The sequence below is a fragment of the Chrysochloris asiatica genome, unplaced genomic scaffold (genome assembly GCF_000296735.1).
Source record: "Chrysochloris asiatica unplaced genomic scaffold, ChrAsi1.0 scaffold00054, whole genome shotgun sequence".
Classification (NCBI taxonomy): Eukaryota; Metazoa; Chordata; class Mammalia; order Afrosoricida; family Chrysochloridae; genus Chrysochloris; species Chrysochloris asiatica.
Window position 1 is genome coordinate 3,368,302 of NW_006408572.1, and position 22,752 is coordinate 3,391,053.

The 22,752-nt window shown below is 37.8% G+C and overlaps 1 protein-coding gene across 1 annotated transcript in view; it reads left to right on the plus strand.

Annotated features, from left to right (window-relative positions):
* PAFAH1B1 (platelet-activating factor acetylhydrolase 1b, regulatory subunit 1 (45kDa)) overlaps positions 1-20,039 on the plus strand; it is a 95,369-nt gene extending 75,330 nt beyond the window's left edge. Inside the window, exons 7-11 of the mRNA XM_006863245.1 lie at positions 7,962-8,064; positions 8,761-8,989; positions 10,153-10,254; positions 17,475-17,631; positions 18,882-20,039. Coding sequence (XP_006863307.1) covers positions 7,962-8,064; positions 8,761-8,989; positions 10,153-10,254; positions 17,475-17,631; positions 18,882-18,955 — 665 coding nt within the window. The 3' untranslated portion in view covers positions 18,956-20,039. The remainder of the gene's footprint in view (positions 1-7,961; positions 8,065-8,760; positions 8,990-10,152; positions 10,255-17,474; positions 17,632-18,881) is intronic.
* The last annotated feature ends 2,713 nt before the right edge of the window (positions 20,040-22,752 follow it).

The following is a 22,752-nucleotide window of genomic DNA, read 5'->3' on the forward strand; positions in this document are numbered from 1 at the left end:
AAGACCTTTTCAAATAGAAAGATGAGACCAAAATGGGACATCAGAAGATGTTCTTGAGTGTAAAGAAGCTAAAGTGAATGGCATAAATTAGGAAGTCAGAACTGAACATAAATTTTCAAAGGCAGTTCAAGAAGACAAAGTAAAATATTATAATGAAATGTGCAAAGATCTGGAGTTAGACAACATCATTTCTCTAGCTAAAGAACTGAAGAAAACATTCCAAGTATTGGGTTGTTATATTGAAGAATTCTGTGGTTGTATTCTTTCACCATACTTACTTAGTCTGTATGCTGAGCCACATAGTCCAAGAAGCCGGATTATATGAAGCAAAATATGTCTTCATCACTGCTGTCCAAGGTTTTCATCTGACATGACAATGTACATCCACACACCTTAGCCCACACTGTTGACACTATGCAAAAACTTCATTTTGAAGTGTTAGACATCCCCTATAGTCCTGATCTTGCTCCGTTGGACTTTCATTTGTCTTCTGACATCAGCTCTTCAAGGATGAAGATTCACTGTAAAGAAGTGAAGACAGCAGTGCATTCGTGGCTTGCAGCTCAGCCTAAAACATTTTTTAATAAGGGAATACAAAAGCTTGTTTACAGATGGACAAGGTGTATTGAAAAGAGGATTATGTTGAAAAGTGATGTATTTGTCTTTTTTAAAAGTTGATAAAAATAAATTCTATAGCCAGAGTGTGGATAATTTTTGATGACTCACCCAGATACATCCTGATAAATGGAGAGAATATTGAGGTTGTCAAAGGCTTTTGTTTACTTGGATCCATAGTCAGTGCTCATGGAAGCAGCAGTCAAAGATTAAGAGATCACATTAAGTATTGTATTAGGCAGATCTGCTGCAAGAGACGTCATGAAAATATTCAAGAGCAGAGATGTCAGTCAACCCAAGCCATGGTATTTTCAGTTGCCTCACATGCATGTGAAAGTTGGACAATGAATAAGGAAGGCCATAGAAAAATTAATGTGTTTAAGTTATGGTGTTGGAGAAGAATATTCAGAGTATCCTGGACTGCCAGAGAATAAACAAATCTGTATTGGAAAAGAATGCTCCTTAGAAGCCAGCATAGCAAGATTTCATCTCGCATACTCCAGTCATGTTATCTGGAGGAACCAGTCCCGGAGACTGACATTATGCATGGTAAAGTGGATGCTCAGCCAAAACAAGGAAGACCCACAACAAGATGGATTGGCACAATGGCAGCAGCAGTGGGCTCAAGTGTAACAGTTGGGTGGCACAGAACTAGGCAGTATTTTACTCTATTGTGCATAGGTAAGGGTGCTATGAGTCGGAATGGACTCAACGGCACCTAGCAACAGCTGTAGACAAGTCCCTTGAGAAGAATATCATGCTTAAATTGGGAAGAACATCATCCAGATGGATTGATAACAGTAGTAGTAACAATGAGCTCAAACATTTCAACAATTATGAGGCTGGCACAGGACGGACCTAGCAGTGTTTTCGTTCTCTTATGCACAGGGTTGCTTAGAGTCAGAACCAATTCAATGGCACCTTGTAGCAACAACAATTGTGTGTGCAGGTTCCCTACAACTACTGTTTATATCAGGCATATGACACATATATGCTATGGATGAGCCACAGTAGTTGACAGTACCAATTATGAGGCTTTAGTTATCTTCTTAGTTATGTATAGAAAATGTTAACTTTTGTTTTTAAATTTTTTGTTGCGAATTGAGTGAAGGTTACAGAGCAGATCTTCAATTTTACATTCAGCGAATCATATACTTGACTTCATTACAATGATTACAATCTATTCCGTATACCATTAGTTAACAATATTTACCTCTATTCGGTTTGACTCTTAAATTTCTCCCTGTATCTCCCACTACCTTTGTCATTCTTCTGCCAACCTCCTTCTTGCATGTTTCCTTCCCTGTCACCCCTGTACTTGTGTTAAAATGTATCTGTCCTCTAGCTTTTGAATAGTAATCTCCCTACCCCCGCCGTAGCCATTCTAAAATGTTTCTTTTATCAGGAAAAACTTTTCTTACTACAAATGTGGGTCTCATACAATATTTGCCCGTTTGATTTACTAATTTCACTCATCATAATGAACCTGGCATTCCAAGTTCATCTGGTGGTTTCTTTGTTCCGTATAATTTTCTGCCCTGTGGTCATTTTGTTTGTCGTTTTTCTTTTCATTTCTGTTGTGTTGATTTTTACTAAATCTTGCTGATTTTCCTGTTCTGTTTGTTTTTGTAGTTTGATATACAAGTATATTAATTTTCTGTGAGTTTGTCCAGTACTTTATTTATTTTCCCCTATTTAAAACTGTCTGTTTTATCTTGAAATCTACTTGATTTTTCTTGCCATTTGTAAGTTCTCTGTGTATATTATTCCCTCTTTTTGCTTTGTAGTTGATTTCATTATACATTGGTATTTCTGGTTCCCTGTTTTCAGTCTTGTGTGTTTGTTTTCCTTTAAGTACTATATCTGGATTGAATTCTGGGTGGTGGTGTTGTGTGTGTTAATCTCAGGTTGTTGTTTGATGTTGGTTCTCAGTCCAAAGAACACCTTTTAGTATTTTTTGTAAAATTGGTATGGTTATTACAAATTCCTTTAGTTTCTGTTTATCTGGAAATGCTCTAATTTTGTCATATTTTTAAGGAGAACTGTGCTGGGTATCATGCGGAAATCATTGGACAATCTCTTTGATATCCCACGCGAGTAAAGTTTAACTAAAAGTAGTAGAGAAATGGCTGCAAGCATGCATTGACCAAGAACTTCCAGAGGTTCAAGCCAGATTCAGAAGACACCGTGGAATGAGAGATATCATTGGCTGGAAGCAGAGATTACCAGAAAGATGTTTACTTGTGCTTTATTGACTATGCAAAGGCTTTCGATTGTGTGGATCATGACAAGCTATGGACAACATTGCAAAGTATGAGTATTCCAGAACACTTAATTGTGCTCATGAGGAATCTGTACATGGACCAAGAGGCAGTTGTTCAAACAGAACATGAGAACACTGAATGGTTTAAAATTAAGAATGGTGTGCGACAGGTTTGTATTTTTTCACCATACTTATTCAACCTGTATGCTGAGCAAATAATCCAAGAAGCTGGGTTTTATGAAGAATTGGAGGAAGACTCATTAACAACCTGTGATATGCAGATGATACAATCTTGCTTGCTGAAAGTGAAGAGGACTTAAAACATTTACTGAAGAAGATCAAAGACAACAGCCTTTGGTATGGATTACATCTCAATGAAAGAAAACAAAAATTCTCACCGCTGGACCAATAAACAACATTTTTATCAGTGGAGAAAAGATTGAAGTTGTCAAAGACTTCATTCTTAGATCAACTACCAACACTCATGGAAGCAGCAGTCAAGAAATCAAATGACATATTGCATTAGGTAGATCTGCTGCAAAGACCTTTTTAAAGTGTTGAAGAGCAACGATGTCAGCTCGAGGACTAAGGTGCGCCTAACACAAGCCATGGTATTTTCAATAACCTCATATGCATGTGAAAGCTGGACAGTGAATAAGGAAGACCATGGAAGAATTGACACATTTGAGTTTTGGTGTTGGAGGAGAATATTGAAGGTGCCATGGGCTGCCAAAAGAACCAACAGTTCTGTGTTGGGAGAAGTGCAGCCAGAGTGCTCCTTGGAGGCCAGGATGGCCAAACTTTGTCTCTCATACTTTGGACATATTGTCAGGAGGGACCAGTCGCTGGAGAAGGATATCATGTTTGGTAAGGTGGAGGGTCAGAGAAAAAGAGGAAGACCCCCAACGAGATGGATTGACCAAGTGGCAGCATTGATGCACTCAAGTGTGGCAACAGTAGTGAGGTTGGCCCAGGATCGGGCAGTGTTCCGTTCTGTGCATAAGGTCACTGTGGTACCTACTCGATGGCACCTAACAACAACAACATGCCGGGTGTATGATTCTTGGTTGGCAGTTTTTTTCTTTAGAATGTTGTGTATGTCATCCCATTGCCTTCTTGCCTGTGTGATTTCTGCTGAGAAATCAGAGCTTACTCTAACTGTTTCTCCTTTATAGGCAACCTTTTGTTTTTCCTGAACTGCTCTCAGGATTCTTTTCTTGTGTTTGGTTTTGGAAAGTTTGATTATGATAATTCCTGGTGATTTTCTTTGGGCATCTATCCTGATAGGGTTCGTTCAGCTTCTTGACGTATGCTTCAAGTCTTTCATAATGTTAGAGAAGTTTTCTTCCAACAATTTTCTCTTCATGCTCTGGCATTCTGATGACCCATAAGTTGTTAACTCTTAATGGTATCCCACATAACTCAGACTTTCTTTGGATTTTTTCATTCTTTTTTCTTAGTGTTCTTCTAGTATACTAAGGTTGAGAGATTTATCTTCAGTGTCACCAATTCGGGCTTGTATGTCTTCAAATCTCCTCCTTAGCCCTTTCATTTCTGAAATCTTAGTATTATTTTTCTGGATTTCTATTAGCAGGTTTATATTTTAAAATTTGCATTCATTTTGTCTGTTCCTATAGTGTTTCCCTAAATTCTTTTAAAGTCTTTTCTGTTTCCCTTGCTTTCCTCATTATTTCTGTCAATCCTCTGAAGGTAGCTAAGTATCATTCTTTTGAATTTTTTCTGTTAGTTCCAGTACCTTTTTTTCCTCAAAAACTTTTCTAGCTTTGCTTTGCATCTTGTTCATTTGTTTCTTCATGTGTGTTCTCTTGTTTATGTGTGGTAAATTTGACTTGTTTCTCGGACATGGTGTCATCGTATTTATTGATTATTGTATGCTGGTGTGTTCTTTGACTCTCACCAAGTGTCTCCTTTGTATGTGGTTCTCTGTGCACCTTAGTTTAGGGTGGTTTTGGCTGGTGTTGGCTGCTGTCTATTGTTGATCGGGTGGTATAGGAGCTGGTGTTGGTTCTTTCCCAGGGAGTGGAGCTGCAGAGATTAGGGTTGTTGTTGAGCTCTATGGGCACAGTTACTGTCTCTTGTTTAGGTGGGAAAGAGAAGAAATGAAACACACACACACACACTAGAAAACAAAACAGAGTAAGCAGATAAGCAACCAACAATGAAAAGAGAATAGAATAAAGGAGAACAAAGAAGTAGCAACAGGAAGAAATGAGAAAAAGAGATTATAATAACTAGAAAGAAAAGAGGGGCAGGAAAATTTGAACTATGGAAGTGGAAAAATAAAAGGAAGAAATTTTTAAAAAAAAACCCAGCACAAAGGGAACATGAAAAGAATAGAGAGTAGTAAAGAAAGAACAAAAGAGGGTTAAAAAAAAAAAAGTGGAAATGAGAAATAGAAGAAAAGAAAAAAGTGGAGATAGTTTTAAGTGCCATTGAGTCGGTTCCAACCTATAGCGACCCTGTATAGGTTTTCTGAGGATTGAATGGTGAGCTAAGGAAATGGAAAGAAAGCAGATAGAATAAAACAAAAGCAATGAAGCAAAAAAAAAAAAAAAAAAAAAAACACAAAAAAAACCTAATCACCACCCCCCAAAAAAAGGCAGTGCAGCTGTTGGATCTGGTGAGGCGAGAACTCTGGGGGTCTTAATGAAGCTGGATTCAGTGTCTCTTTTTAGCTAAGACCACAGTACAGCTGTGGGCAGGGTGGCTGGTTGTCAGGGTCTCTGCTTAGACTAGGTGTGGCACGGCACTGCAGGTTAATGCACTGGACTGTAAAGTCAGTTTAAAACACAAGGTTGACTATTCAAGCTTACCAACTGCTTTCCTCAGAAACCCTGTATACAGGGTTGCTATGAGCCGGAACTGACTTTATGACACTTAACAGTAACAACAACAATGCTTGTGTGGTGGCTCTGTGGTTGTGTAGGTCTGGAGTCAAACCCACTTGAATACAGGCACCAGAGTAGTGCAGCTGGCCCCACCTCACATTAGCGTGGCTTACAACCTTGGGACTCCAAATTCTCAGAAACAGGGCTGCAGTGGAGATGGACATAAGTGGGAACTGGGGACACCTCTGGCCACTTGCGAAGCGTGGGAAAAATATAGGAATCCCACCTTTCCCGTTGCCCCTGGTGAATCTGCTCTGCCAGGCTACCTTCTGTTGATAATCTTGCTCATAACAGTTTCAGGTCATTGCACCATATCATGGCTGGCTGTCCACCTATCAGTCTCCCTCTCTCACTGTTCCTGCTCAGCTTCTCCTCCCGTAAAGCCTTCATTCCACCTCTATAATCTTTCCTTTGAAATTCAGGCTCTGTTTCATTTGGTCTTTCTTATCTTTGTTGCAAAAGGTCCATGTAGTGTGTGTGCCCACTCTGCCATCTTGCCTGAAGTATAACGTTAACATTTTGATGAATGTGTTCCATAAGAAAAACGTATAGGACATTTATCTGTGTTTAAGACAAAGGAAAATCAAGTAACAGGTTTTTCTGTTTTTCTCAATTGGGAAACAGGAGTCTTGAGAGGAGTAGTACAGTGAAGCAGTGGACCCCAGCTTTCCTTGCTCCTGTTATTTTAATGTTTCATGTGTTTAAGAGTATCATTGTTAAGAGTATTTCTAGGTCTTGTTGTGGTGACTGTTCCCTGAGGCCATATGACTTTGTGAAAACAGCATGGACTTTGTCTTCAGATTTTTAGGTTCAAATTCTTACTTATTTACTCACACATTAGGAAAAAAATTTTTTTAACTCCTCTTCATCTGCAAAATAAAGGTAATAATACCTATGTTAAATTATGAGGATAAAAATGGATTAAGATCATATATATAACATTTTGCTAGAGTACCTGTTTGGAGTCCTGCTGTGGCACTGTGGGATAAAGCACTGGACCTCAAGGTTGGTTTGAACCACAAGGTGTCCAAGGTTCATACTCACCTTGGAAACCCTATACCAGGATCGCTATGTGTTGGAACCAACCTGAAAACAGAGCTTACTAGTACCTGTTACATAGAAGGTGCTCACTAAATGGGGATTTCTGTTGCTGTGTACGTCTTTAAACGTGATGAAATTTCAGGGTTTTGGGGTTTGTGAAAATAGATTGTTCAGGGAGTTTGAGTAAGCTGTGTGATTGCATAGAAGGGTGTAACTTCAAGGATGAGTTTTCCCACTAAAGTTAAATGCATTTGGGAAGCTTACTAGTTAAGAAATTCTAGTGAATCATTTTGCAAATGATTTTTAATATTTGTTTCTTTTAATAGCTTATGTCTTAAATACTCCAAGTTGAAGAAAACAGAGGTCTTCTCATCTGTGTGTATTGAAATATATATACATGATACACCTAAGGACTGAAACTTCTACAAAGGATAGGCATTTGGAAATGTAAATGATAAATACATATTTAACCATTTATATTTTCAAATATACATAGATCCTTTTTTTTTTTTTAATCCCCAAGAACATGAATGAAAAAATAGAATCCTTAACCACTATTTAATTCCCCAGAGTGTGATTCTGTGGGTTAATGCGCCAGACTGCAAAGCCATTTGAACTGCAAGGTCGGCAGTTCAAGCTCACCAGCAGTTCCTCAGAAACCCTAGACTGGGTTGCTATGGGTTGGAACTGACTCGACAACACTTAGCAACCACATTTAAATCCCCGCTTTTTAGATCTATTCTGTTTTACCTTTTCTTATTTCTGTCTTATATCTTAGAATACCAACCTTGGGAAATTTTGTGTTAAGTTGCTAATTCCTTAATTTTTTGTGTAAATTTAGATTTCTTAAAAATTCATATAGAGGCGATGGTATAGAGAGAATTAAAAGTTTTTAAAAAGCTCATATAAAGTTCAATGTACTATGTACCTATATGGAAGAAACCAAACCATTAGCTTCATATTTTAATATTTTTATTTAATAAAAGTTTCTGTGATTTTATATCAGTACTTTTTGACTTATCCTCATATTTAAAATTTGCTTTGATATTAGAAATACCATGGATGGTTAGTGACTAGTGTTTTAATGCTCCTTGTGGTGTATCATTTACACATTTATGTGTTGTGTGTTTTAGGCCATGACCATAATGTTTCTTCAGTAGCCATCATGCCCAATGGAGATCATATAGTGTCTGCCTCAAGGGATAAGACTATAAAAATGTGGGAAGTGCAAACTGGGTAAGTAAGTTTATTTGAAAAGGCATACTTTTAAAAGGGTTTTCTGAGTGCTTCCATCATTTTGACGGTAATTCAGAATAGTGAGTTATATTACATACTATAAAACTAGGTGTTTAATCTCTGTCTTCCATAGGAGCAGGGTCTTTACAACAGAGACTCATGTCCTTGAAAGCCATTTCTATATAATGACTTGCTTTCTCTGTGATTGTCTTTTTAGTAGTCTTCTAGTGGGTTTAAATTAAAATGTTAATAGCATTCAGGCTTGGTATGCCCTTCTAGGCTGTATTTGATTGTGCTTTGAATTAGATATGATTGTTATAATAAAACCTTAACCTTTATCCAGATTTAATAGCTCATGCCTTTTTCTCAACATGAATAGAAATGTTTTAGAATTTATTGTATGTGTTTAATTTTGCAAAGAATTTCTATTTCAGTAGCAAAAATTTTGCTGTTTTAGTTAGCTTCTTAATGTTGCTCTTATTAGTCTATTTTAACTGATTGGTTGACTTTTTAGCCTGTTTGGCTTCATCTTTGATTAACCAGGATGATTGTACATGTATTCTGTTGACTTTCATGTGATTTAACATGGGGCCATTCCCTTCATCCAATACATAGCTAGTTTTGTATCCCTTCTGGGACAGTGTCCTAATGCTTGTCATTTGCAGTTGTAACAAACATTGTTACTTTTATTGACAGCTACTGCGTGAAGACATTCACAGGCCACAGAGAATGGGTACGTATGGTGCGACCAAATCAGGATGGCACGCTGATAGCCAGCTGTTCCAATGACCAGACGGTGCGAGTATGGGTGGTAGCAACAAAGGAGTGTAAGGCTGAGCTCCGAGAACATGAACATGTGGTAGAATGCATTTCCTGGGCTCCAGAAAGCTCTTACTCTTCCATCTCTGAAGCAACAGGATCTGAGGTATGTGTGGTTTTATTGCTGATAATCTCAGAACTTTCCTGATTCTAATTTCCAGGGCCATTGATACATTTAAAATTCCAGCTCCCAGAATTCTAAGTCTCAAAATTCTTTACTCCTTCCAGCCTGCAGATGTATTTATATTTTAACCAGTGATTCCTATTGCTACCAGCTGACTCTGTACAATGATGTGTAATGTAAATGTAAAGTGCTCATTTAAAATATAACAGATACAAGTTTTATAAGAGTATAATGTTGTAAAATGCCAATGTTTTAGAAAAATAACCTTTATAATAAACAAAACTCTTTTATTGGTAAATTTATGGTAAAACTAAGTACATTGTTCAATGAATATTTCATACAGAGGCTTCTGATACTTAGTTGACCACTAGAAAACTACATGAGTCTGGAGTTTTATTATATTTCCTCAAGATTCTTAATTTGTGTTTTTTATTCTTTATGATCAATATCTTAAAAATAAATTGTTGTTGTTGTGTTAAGTACCATCAAGTCAGTTCTAACTCATAGTGAACCCTGTCTAGGTTTCTGAGGAGCTGCTGGTGGGTTTGAACTGCTGACTTTGTGGTCCATAGTCCAGTGCTATTCCTACAGTACCACTATGGAATGTTACTTCTGGAGTGAATAAGTTATATGGGCCAAAAATGGACATTTCTGTTCCTATCATATAATGTTAAAAGTACATTTAAATAAATGAAGGAGGAAAATCTCTTGTTCCCCCCAACATAGTATTTTTCTAAATCAAGCAAGCCTTTGTTTTGGCAGGCTGTTGTACTTTCAGATTTTATATACTGCCCTCTAGTGGTGGTCGTTTACCATATGTCATAAATTTGATTCGGGCTTGATTTATATGCTGAATTAAATAGTTGTTAAATCTTGATTACAGAAGTCTTGAGCAGTAAATTTATCATCTGGTTGTACTACAGAAACGAAATCTTAACCCTAGTAGAGGTGTTTTCTGTTTTTATATTACCTTGGGTCCTTCCTGTAGAGCCTGAATGTAGTATCAAAAGGCATGTTTTGTGCATTTTGATAATTATTTTTAATTTTCATTTTTTTCTTTTAAATCAGGTCATTACTTTCAAAATGCTTTTTAAGGTCCTTAGCTAAAATTCTTATATGGAATACTTATACATTTTTTTCTATAGACTAAAAAAAGTGGCAAACCTGGGCCATTCTTGGTGTCTGGATCCAGAGACAAGACTATTAAGATGTGGGATGTCAGTACTGGCATATGCCTTATGACCCTCGTAAGTTCATACCATTTGCTGCTTTTCTACCTTCACCATGCTTATAGACCTTTCTGGGTTAGATGCCTTGTGAGATTTTATTAAATAGTCTGAAACAATTCCAAGCTTTAAAAAAACTTTTTAAAGCTTTGAATTTTACAGTGATAGGAAATTTGTCTTTATAGACTGTCATATACTCTACAAAGTCAGTCATTCTTGAGGGAGAGCCTAACTCATTGTATCTTTGAAATTTGTACAATACCTCCTAAGAAGGGGAAATTGTATTTTAATACTCCTCATTTTTAAGTGGTTTACTTTTATATTTTGCTGCATTTAATTTCAGTATGAATACTTAAATTATCCATACCTGTTCATGTAGTTCAGTTGATTTGATTTATTTTATCATTCTGGAATGAATGCTTCTAGTTTATTTCACTTGGAAATGCTTTATTTCAGTATGAGGATGTATACAAGGAGATCTGTGAACATTAATCCAGTAGTAGTTTTTATAATGGGGCATCCATGTTTGCTTACAGATTCTTTAGATACCAACTGTATTTAACAGTGATTGTCTTCTTTTTAGGGTGTTGTTGACAAGTGATTCCAAGAATTTATTTATTAAATAAAACTAGTAGGTTTCTGAACTGAGTTCAGTTCCATTCTGTTGCTATTAGAAAAGATTATATACATATATAAGTCTTTATTTTGAATTGAGTGTAAGTTTACAGGGCATATTAATCAGATTCACTAAATCATATTTTGTTTCATTGCAATGATTACATTCCTCTCCATGTACTATCTATCAGTCAACAGTATTTACCTCTATTCCCTTTTTTTTCCTTGATGTACATATACAAAACAGAAAATGCATGCATATTCATTTAAATGTCCAAAGGACACACTTTGCAAGCAGCTCATAGGCACACAGCTTTTCTCAGTCGATGGGCCTAGAGTCCTCAGCTGTCAGCACTTGTCTGATTCAGATCCTGTGTTCTATTCATGCTCTTCATTCTTGTTGGTCCTAGGGTACTGTTGCCGAAATGAAAGATTAACTATTTTTAATTACACACCATTTACATTTACAGTTATGGCAATCACAGTTAGTCCTGATAACAATTATACACCGTTGAATCATAAAATCCTATCCTCATTTTCTCCCATCCCCTTTCACCAGATCCATCTGGAAAAGAAGAAAACTGTTCATCCAGGATTCTACTTTACCCACCTCATTCATACTCATGAAAGCTTGTAAGACAGCCACTGTGTGCCTTTACGTTGTTGTTAAGTGCTATCGACTCATAGCAACCCTGTGTAGGGTTTTCAAGGAGCCGGCTGGTAAGCTTGAACCGCTGGCCTTGAGATTCAAACTGACCTTTCAGTCCAGCGCATTAACCTGCAGTGCCACACCAGGCACCCTCCACCCCCCTGTTTTTGATAGCCAATGTCTAATTTGTCTGTCCCTTTCAACCCTGTGTATTGAGGCAGCAAGCTTGATCCTTGACATGCAGACTCTTCTTCAGATCAAGAGGCTTCTGCTTCGTTTTGTTGTGGCCACAAGAAGTGAAATCGGATTGTGCTTTTGGTGATGATAAATGAGGGTAGCCTGGGTTGTCTTTTTTTTAATTACTTAATTTTTTCAACTTTTATTGCGTATTGAGTGAATGAAGGTGTACAGGGTAGATCATCAGTTTTACATTCAACAAATCATTGTAATGATTTGTGACCATTGCCATTAGGCCTGATAACAGTTAAAAGTGAATCCTAAAATCCAATCGACCTCATCTCCAGATCTATCTGGATCAGTGTAATATACTCATTGTAATGATTACACTCTACTCCATGCATCTTCAGTCAACAGTTTTTACCTCAGGTAACCTTTCTTTTTTTTTTTTTTGTATACATACCACAGTGAAAATACATACTCATTTAAATGTCTAAAGGGCACATTTTGCAGGCACACTGCCTTTCTCAGTCCATGGGCCTCTGCTGATTTCTCTGTGCCATCGACTCTGCCACCAAATCTGTTGTCACCACTTTTCTGATAAGGATCCCTCACTCCTCTCATATTATTTATTCCCTCTTATTGGTCCTAGAGTCCTCTGTTCCTTAAATGACAGATTAACTGCACCCCCTTTTTGTTACACCTCTTGTACATTTTCAGTTGTTACCATTGCCGTTAAGCCTGATAACAGTTAAAAGTGAATCATAAAATCCTATCCCCCCTCATCACCAGATCTATCTGGATTAGAGGAAAACTATTCAGTAGGGTTTCTGTCTTACTCTTCTTGTTTTGACAGTTAGCACCCTCATGAAAGCTTGTTAAGCTTCGTGCCTATATAGCCCCCCAATTTTATAGCCGAAATGTAAATTGCCCGTTCCCATCAACCCAGTGTACTAAGGTGGCATGCTTGATCCTTGATATGAAGAATCCTTCCCTATTTGGTTCAAATTTTGGGCAGCTTCATCCATAAACAGAGGTTCAGTTGATGAGCTTGTAGCAATTTACGCTTGCTCCTTTTATCATATTTCGTTATCTTCATCTGGTCAAATTCTGGTCAATAAGCCGTCCACACTAGGTCAAATGGGTATTATCTGCAAGTTTGGGAGTTTTCACAGCGTTATAAGTTAGGCTGCTGACCTCAAGGTCTGCAGTTCAAAACTACCAGCTGTTCTGCGGGAGAAAGATGCTTTTTGCTCCCGTAAAGATTTACAGCCTCAGAAACCCTAAACAAGGTTGCTAATGAGTTGGAACCGCTCCACCCTCTTCAGACCAGCTGGCTGCTTCACTCTTAACTCTAGTCCCCAATGGGGATAGGTCAGTGTCATTGGGCTCGGGAGTTCATATGTTTCCTTGAACTTCAAACCAGCTAGCTCATCTTTTCCTCTCATCTCAGAGTCATTGGATATCTATGGAACTTGACCAGTCTCAGCCTATGTCTTTGCTGCATCCCTTCTCCCGTCCCACCCTCCCCCCACCCCCAAACTCACAAGTTGACCAGGACGGTCACCAGCAAGCATACAAAACTGTTCATGTGTTCCCTTTGAATTTCAGTCTTAGAAAGGGGTTTGACCTGATGGGCTGACTTTTCTTACCTTGCTGGCTCCAGTGCAAACGGCTAAACGGTCTGTGTTTTTGTTGGGTCTTTAGTTAAAATAACATGGAGAAAAGCAATATAGCTATTTCCAATACAGAAAAAGAAATATACAGAAATAAAACCCAACTCTCCTTCGTATTACTCTACTATGGTAATAACTCTACTGAGTATATTTCTATGGACTAAAACCGTCTAATAGAACTTTCTGTGATGATGCTGTATATCTGCACTATTCAATACTGTAGCTACTTGCCATATGTAACTGTTAAGTTCTTGAAATGTAGCTAGTGGGACATAAAGAACTGATTTCTTAGTTGTACTTATTTAATTTTCATATATTTATGTTTAAATATCCACAGGCCATTAATGGCTAACCTGTAGAACTACACAGTTTTGAACCTTTTTCTCTATGCTTAAATGATATATAACTGAATATAGTGTGTATATGTGTTGGGTTTTTTATTGTTGTTGTTTTAATGAAAATGACATTATAGTATACTTTGTAGCAAACTAAATTTAGAATGTATATGATCCTTTCTCATATTGTAAGGTACTCTTCTACACTGACTGCAGAACTGTTAAAATCTCTGGGGCACATCTTTATTATTTCTTAGGATAAATTACAATAAGTGAAATTGCTGGAGCAGGAGTTGTAAATAGACACAGGAATATTTGTTGTTAGGTGCCGACTCACAGCGACCCTTTGTAAAACAGAAGGAAACACTGCCCAGTCGTGGGTCAGCCTCACAATTGGTGCCATACTTGAGCCCCACTGATGCTGCCACTTGGACAATCCATCTCGTTGGGGGTCTTCCTCTTTATCTCTGACCCTCCACCTTACCAAACATGATATCCTTCTCCAGCACCTGGTCCCTACTAACAATATGTCCAAAGCATGAGAGACAAAGTTTGGCCATCCTGGCTTCCAAGGAACACTCTGGCTGCACTTTTTCCAGCACAGGTCTGTTGGTTCTTTTGGCAGTCCACAGCTTTTTTAACATTCTCTAACACCATAACTCAAATGCATCAATTCTTCTATGGTCTTCCTTATTCACTGTCCAGCTTTCACATGCATATAAGGTTATTGAAAATACCATGGCTGGAGTCAGGCGCACCTTAGTCCTCAAGCTGACATCTTTGCTCTTCCAACACTTTAAAAAGGTCTTGTGCAAATTTGCCTAATGCAGTATGTCATTTGATTTCTTCTTGACTGCTGCTTCTGTGAGTGTCGATGGTTGATCCAAGAAGAATGAAGTCTTTGACAACTTCAGTCTTTCCTCCATTGATAAGAGTGTTGTTATATTGGTCCAGTGATGAGGATTTTTGTTTTCTTTACATTGAGATGTAATTCATATGGAAGGCTGTTGTCTTTGATCTTTTTTAGTATTTTAAGTCCTCTTCACTTTGAGCAAGCAAAATTGTATCATCTGCATATCACAGGTTGCTAATGAGTATTCTCCAATTTTGATGCCATGTTTTTCTTCATATAATCCAGTTTCTCAGATTATTTGCTCAGCATACAGGTTGAATAAGTATGGTGAAAGAATAGAACCCTGTCACACTCCTTTCCTGATTTTAAAAACCATTCAGTGTTCCCACCTTCTGTTTGAACAACTGCCTCGTGTTCTCTGTACAGGTTCCTCATAAGCACAGTTAAGTGTTCCGAAATACTCATACTTTGCCAGAATACTCATACTTTGCATTGTTGTCCATAGCTTGTTATGATCCACACAGTCGAAAGCCTTTGCATAGTCAATAAAGCATAGGTAAACATCCTTCTGGTATTCTCTACTTTCAGCCAAGATCCATTGAACAGCAGCAGTGGTATCCCTCGTTCCACATCATCTCCTGAATCCAGCTTGAACCTCTGGAAGTTCTCTGTCAATGTATGATTGTAGCCGTTTCTGTATTACCTTTAGCAAAACTTTACTCACATGGGATATCAGAGATAATATCCAATGATTTCCACATTTCTTTGGGTCACCTCTCTTTGGAATGGGCACAAATACGGATCTCTTCCAATCAGTCAGCCAGATAGTTGTCTTCCAAATTTCTTGGCCTAGATGAGTGAGTGCCTTCTGTGCTGCCTCACTTTCTTGAAAGATTTCAATTTTTATTTCATCAATTCCTGGTACCTTGATCTTTGCCAATTCCTTCAATGTACCTTGGACTTCTTCTTTCAGTATCATTGGCTCTTGATCACATGCTTGAACTGGTTAAACATCAACCATTTCCTTTTGGTACAATGACTCTGTGAATTCTTTCCATCTTGTTTTGATGCTTTCTGCATCATTCAATAATTTGCCCAGAGAATCCTTCAATAACGAAAGTCAAGGCTGAATTTTTTTCTTCAAGTTCCCCCAGCTTGAGAAATGCTTAAGCGTGTTCTTCCCTTTTGGGTTTCTGACTCCGGGTCTTTACACATTTTGTTGTAATATTTGACTTTGTCTTCTTGAGCTGACCTTTGAAATTTTCTGTTCAGCTCTTGTACCTCCTCATTTCTTCCATTTGCTTTAGTGTGTCTACACTGGAGAGCAAGTTTCAGTGTCTCTTCTGAATCCATTTTGATCTTTTCCTTCTTTCTTGTCTTCTTAATGACTTTGGTCTTTCTTCCTGTATGATGTTCTTGATGTCATCCCACAACTCTTCTGGTCTTCACTCTTTAGTGTTAAATGTATCAAATCTGTTCTTCAGATGATCTCTGAATTCAGGTGGGATATATTCAAGATCATATTTTGGCGCTCATGGACTTGTTTTCATTTTCTTCGGCTTCCGTTTGAATTTGCATACAAACAATTGATGGTCTGTTCCACATTCTGCCCTGGCCTTATTTTGACTGATGATATGGAGCTTTTTCCACTGTCTCTTTCCACAAATGTAGTCATTTGATTTCTGTGTATTCTATCTGGTGAGGTCCATGTGTATAATCGTCTCTTATGTTGTCTAAAGAAGGTATTTGAAATAAACAAATCATTGGTTTTGTAGAATTCTATCATGCTATCTCCAGCATCATTTCTATCATCAAGGCCATATTTTCCAACCACTGATCCTCCATCTTTGTTTCCAGCCTTTACATTCCAATCACCAGTAATGATCAATACATCTTGTTTGCATGTTTGATCAACTTCAGATTGAAGAAGTTGGGAGAATTCTGTTTCATCCTCATTGGCTTTAGTGGTTGGTGCGTAAATTTGAATAATAGTGGTATTTATTAACTGGTCTCCCTTTAGGTGCATGGATATTATCCTATCACAGACAGCGTTGTGCCTCATGACTGATCTGGATATGTTCTTTTTGACAATGAATACAACACCATTCCTTGTCAGTTTGTCATTCTCAGCATAGTAAACATTGTGGTTGTCAAATTCAGAATGTCCAATACCAGTCCATTTCAGCTCACTAAAGCTTAATATAGCAATGTTTGTGTGTTCCATTTCATTTTTTACAATTTCTAGTTTTCCTAGATTTATAGTTCATGCATTCCATGTTCTGATTATTAATGGGTGTTTACAGCAGTTTCTCCTTATTTTGAGTTGTGCCCCATCAACAAATGAAGGTCTCGAGGCCTTGACTCCATTCATGTCATCACAGTCAACTCTTCTTTGAGGAGGCAGCTCTTCCCCAGTCGCGTTTTGAGTGCCTTCCAGTCTGAGGGTCTCATATTCCCGCACTATATCTGACAGTATTCTTGTGCTCTTCATCATGTTTCAGTATTCAATAATCTGGTGCTGACAGTGTTCCACTGCTATTCATAAGGTTTTCAGGGACTAAAATACTCAATAAAAGTAGTCCGTCTCTCCTTCCTACTCTGTCTTCATCGGGAAGCTCAACTGAAACCTGTCCACTGTGAGTGGCTTGCTGATATTTAAAATACCTGTGGCATAGCTTGCAGAATCACAGCAACTCACAAGCCACCACAGTACGACAAACTGACAGGTGGGTGGTGGCACATAGGTGTAGGTAACCTGTAGTTGCCTAGAAACTTCATGACACGTTACTACAAATACTTTAGCATGTTCCTCCTTAGAACAAAAATGTCTTCAGTGTAGTCACAGTAAAACCCTCATACTCCAAAAGTCTAACATTGATATAGTCCTTATTCAGAATTTCTACAGTTATCCCAATAATGCCTTTTTTGTTTTTAAGGTGGGTCATGATAACTGGGTACGTGGAGTTCTGTTCCATTCTGGGGGAAAGTTTATTTTGAGTTGTGCTGATGACAAGACCCTGCGTGTATGGGATTACAAGAACAAGCGATGCATGAAGACCCTCAATGCGCACGAACACTTTGTTACCTCCTTGGGTATGTATGCATTATGAGGTATCTGAACAATTAGATAATGGAATGCCAGCCATAAAAGTTTACCTATCCACATGGACTTTCCCAGGTAAGAAATATGCCTTCGTAGCACAACAGAGAAGGCACGCTAAAACTTTTTGGATTCCTCTGATGTATTTTAAATTCTCCTTTCCTTAACTCTGTCTTAATCACTCTTTTTGCACTTTTTCCATCATTCAACATTGGTTTTAGATACTAGAATTATGAGGTGGAACTTAACCATTCTGTTAGTTTCTAAGTCTGAAAGGAAATGTTACTCAAACATTTCCCTATGACAGTTATACTATTATGTTCTAGGAATTGAATATAGTTTAAGATAGTGACTGCAGAAAGAGGTAATGCATGAAATATGAAGGAGAGCCCTGGTTGTGCAGTGCTGAAGCACTTCGCTGCTAACTGAAAGATGGCAGTGTGAACCCTGCCAGCCACTCGACAAGAGTGAGCTGCTCCCATAAATATGACCACCTTGGAAACCCTAAGGAGACCATTGTACTGTGCCCTTCAGGGTGCCATGAATTAGACTCGACTCCAGAGCACACGATAACAGGTTATGGTAGACCTAATGAGGAAGAAAAACCTTAAGGAAAAAGAGCTAATAACTTTCAGCATGGTTACAAGGCTTAATGCTGAATTTAAGGCATTAATACTAAGCCTGAGACATAATTGTTGTTGTTAAAAGTGCCTTCAAGTCGGTTCCAACTCATAGCAACTTTGTGTAGGGTTTTTGAGGAACAGCTGATGGGTTTGAACTGCCTGCCTTGTGGTTCACAGTCCAGTGCTAATTCTACACCAGGAGTCCAGGGTATAATTAGTGTTCAATAGATGGACATATTTTTGACTATCCTTGTTAGAGTTGAGTGTTTATTTAGCAGAGATGAATTTGTGTGCATTTGCAGTGAAGGATTAATGTAGGATTTAGTCATTGATCCTCAGTTTCCCTGAATTTAGTTAGGGTGTGGGGGGATGGGCATGTGTGTGTGTTGTTACTGTTGTTAAGTGCTGTTAAGTTGTCTAGTGAAGGATTAATGTAGGATTTAGTTATTGAACATCAACTTTCCTAACTCAGTTGAGTATGTCTACATTATAAAAATGATTTATGCAAAAAATGAAACGAAATGGATTTCCTGGCATTTGAAGTTTCTTATTCTTGTGGCTTGTTAAAAACCTTTTCTGCCTCCATCTGCTATTAAAATAAGCCTTTTCTTTTCTTCCAGATTTCCATAAGACGGCCCCATATGTGGTTACTGGCAGTGTAGATCAAACAGTAAAAGTGTGGGAGTGCCGTTGATTGATTCTCATTGGGCCCCTCCTCCCTTTTTTCCTCTGGATGCACTCTGATGATACCATGGTTACCCCATTGAGCTCTGTTTAAATAAATATTGTCCTTTCATGTAAATTATTCTGGATGTAGATTGAGCTTATTAAATGTTACACACAAAGTATTCATGCATGGTGAATCCAAATTGTATACTGTAAATTTACATGCGTTGTCTAGAAGTACCATAGGGTTTTTAAACCTGGGCTGGCATTGGTCACACCAGGCCTGCGAAGGCAGAAGTTGAATGAATTGAACTAGGGCACTAAACTGAATAGTTGACAGTGTCATTTTATGTTGGATTAGTAACTCCTGTTTTCCTTTCTGCTATCTGTTGGTGCCTGACTTTTGATGGCCTCATTTGGGGAAAAGTGGTGGTTATTAGGGCTTTTTCTGAAATGTGTATCTATGTAACATCACTTAAGTGTGCTTAATAAATCTTCTTTAAGGATGTTAGATAATAAGGCTACAATTCAAAATCTTCTCTAAACCATCTATGTAATTAATGGGGATTACACATTGGAATTTTTGTAATGACTCATTTGCCAAATCAATAGGATACATTTGTTTTTGGCAGCCTAGCAAGTCAAAGCTAGTGGTATATTTATGTAAGAAAATGACTGTAAATCTCAAATAAGAAAAATTTCAGTATCTAATATCAAGTCATTTGTTTCATTTGGGTCATAATGCTTTGTAAACAGGTTTAAAAAGAAAAAAACAACAACACTGTAATACTCTAAGCTTTTCCACATTAGACATACTTCCCATTGTACCTTCCGTGTTATTAGACTGTAGAGTGATAGAGCTCCAAGTAGAACTTAATCTCCCCATTTTGTGTGTCATGGTACAAATCACTGTTTGTTTTTGATGTTTTTAGGGATGTGCAATGTGCATTACACAACAGAGAAATTGAAAAGGTTATGTTTGCCCATGTTTAGGGAGTGAAAGAAATAGGTTTGTTTTTCAACATGACTGATATCAATCTGAACTGTTTAACTTACAAGTTTTTTAAAGTGCAGGGTGTAATGGAACGTGCATAAAAATGTGCTATGTTTTCCCTTTCATTTAAATGTGATATTTATCGATATGGATCTGTCTGTAAGTGGGTAAGTCTGTACGTGTATACCATACACATACGACCTTCCTGTACATAGGTCCTAAGGTTTTAAAGAAATGCTAAAACATATCATTAGAATATGTCCTGGTATGGAATACCATGCTTTAAAACAAACCCTTTTTGATCCTAATGCTTCTGAAAAAATTGTGGGAAATTTTCCGTTGAAGGAATATCATTTTATATTCACCCCCCCAATTTGGCCATTCAGCATTTTATACATCCCCTGATAGATATTGTATATTTTGATCCAAAGTTACTATAAGTAGGTTTCAGAGAATTTTTATCCATGACCTTTGGAACAATATTCCATTTGCAGATTGTTAATAAAGAATTCCATTGCTTAGCTAACCAACAGGTTTTTTGTTTTGTTTTGTTTTTGACAAGTTAACAATGAAATAACAATGACAACTTAACAAAGAAATTTATTCTGAATTTGCATTTTATTCATTTTTGTAATTATTGATTTTTTTAAATATCCCATTTAATATTTAATGGAAATTTGGTTTTGGAAAAGACAAAGGGTGAGAGTTAACTTCCTGTAGATACACACAGAGAACAGGCCATACATTTATTAGAAGCAGCTTAAATGTCCAGCTGTGTTTCTTTCTTTCTTTCTCTCTTTTCATAATAATTCCTGAGATACATCTCTGGAAGAGAAAGTGTTTTGAGAACTAATGGCTATATTTAAGGACAATACATTACAATTTAAGCTAATTCCTTAAATACAATAGAATAATTTTCAGGACAACATGCCTCACAACCCTGCTTACATTGAGAAGTCCTCGTTTCCCCTTCCCCCACCTTTAGCTGTTCTGGCTGGATTTTCCTACAGAACTATGGAAAATGTCTTTGTTCTCGTTTGCTGCTATTTACTGCCCTATTTTGAGAAATATAAATACATAGAAATGGTGCATCTTAACATTTGTTTGTACATGTATAAATGTCTTGTATTTTAATTCATTTTAGCATGTAGCAACACAAATTGTTTAAGGGTAAGCCACAACATCTAGAAATCATTCATAAAGATGAACAATAAAAGAAAAAAATGGTACCGATTTAGAGAAGGAAACAAAGCTGCTTCTCTGCTGAGTTCCTTCCCTTCAGCCTACAGTGACTCTTGTTGACAAAGGAGGAGAAACAATATTACTCTGTAAGCGAAGTTATCCTTAACTTGGGAGTTTTTCCACAGCCTGCTGCTTAGTTAAGTTACCGACAGCCTCCATTTAAGAAGCAGCGAACATTGAATCTCAGGGATGGTCCTCAACTGGATCCAAACATAACGAGCCCTGTTTGAATAATGAAGGAGGGTGGGGGAGAGCGATCCATCCACAATCCAGAATCCGATTTGCAAAGGTTTCCTGTACTGTTGTTTGACACTGCCCTGTTGATGCCCTTGCTTGCTGTTTTCTCTGTCTGCTGTCTAACCCTGTGCCTTGCCTGGGATGAGTACAATGATGCAGTTACTGGTGTGTTTTGTAAGTAGAGGGATTTAGTCATTGCTTTAGACGTCCCTGCTGCTTTTTCACATTCTTAATCACATTGGTCATCTATTGAAGAAATAAAACAGCTGGTAGAACTGCATCCTCAGTTGATTCTTGACTTGTGTGTGTGTGTGTGAAGACCAGAACAGACATTCCAGTGCCCGAGAAGTCCTGGCCACGCACTCTTAGAAAGTGCAAGCCACGTTAGCTGTGGCTGAGCCATCCCGTGGAGACTAGTTGCTATTTTACATGGCATCTTGCACTTTAGGAGACTTAAGACCATCCTGTTGTGTCTATGTGTGGTGTGACCAATGGCAGAGCACTCCTCAAACTCACTAGTGTTAGCAAGTCGTCCCGGGCTGTGGAGCGCTCGCTGTAGTCTTTCAGGAGCTTTGGCTCTAGATTCACCATGCCCAGTCTCCTTCCTGTCAGTGCCCTGCTCTCCTTTTCCCCTCTTTCTGTTTCTATGTGAACTTCCAGGTAATATCACTCACTAAATAGTTTTTTTTTTTAACTTATTTGGGGGGGAAAAAAACTATTTAAAAATAAAAAGGGTATTTTGTTTTGTTGACAGTGGTGGCTTGATAATCCTTGAGCAACTGAAGTTTAAAACAAAAAATTGTAGAAAGAAAAGGCACTTCAAATGGTTACATTTTCTGTCCAGCTGTATTTGAGTCCAATGTGTTAATCTAGATGATGCAAAGAATCTTCTGGTAGAGAAGTGATATGTACAAAATCGGTGGAAAAGGTTTTGTGTTTTTTTTCCAGTGGGGGTGGGAAGACGGCAAGGTGGATTTACAAGTCACAACTGGACTGAACTGGCCTTTTTATCTGTCCACTATATCATGTAAGTAGCTGCTTTCTTGTCCTGCCTATCCTTCAGACACCCCTAGAGCTCACTCTGAAGATGTTAGAAGCAAACAAAATCTTCGAGTTCAAAGTTGATCCTGACACTGACGTGAAGGCAAGTGTTGGTACCGTCTGAACATTGGAGAGGTGGTGATTGGAGAAAACAGTTCCCCAGATTGTAAGAGTTAACTGAAGATATCGACACAATTTTAAAAAATCAGTAAAGGAATGTATATAATATTGCTCTTGTGTTTTACAGTAAGATTTGTTGCTCTCAGACTGTGTAAAACAAAATTTATTCATGTTTTCTGCATATTAAAAAA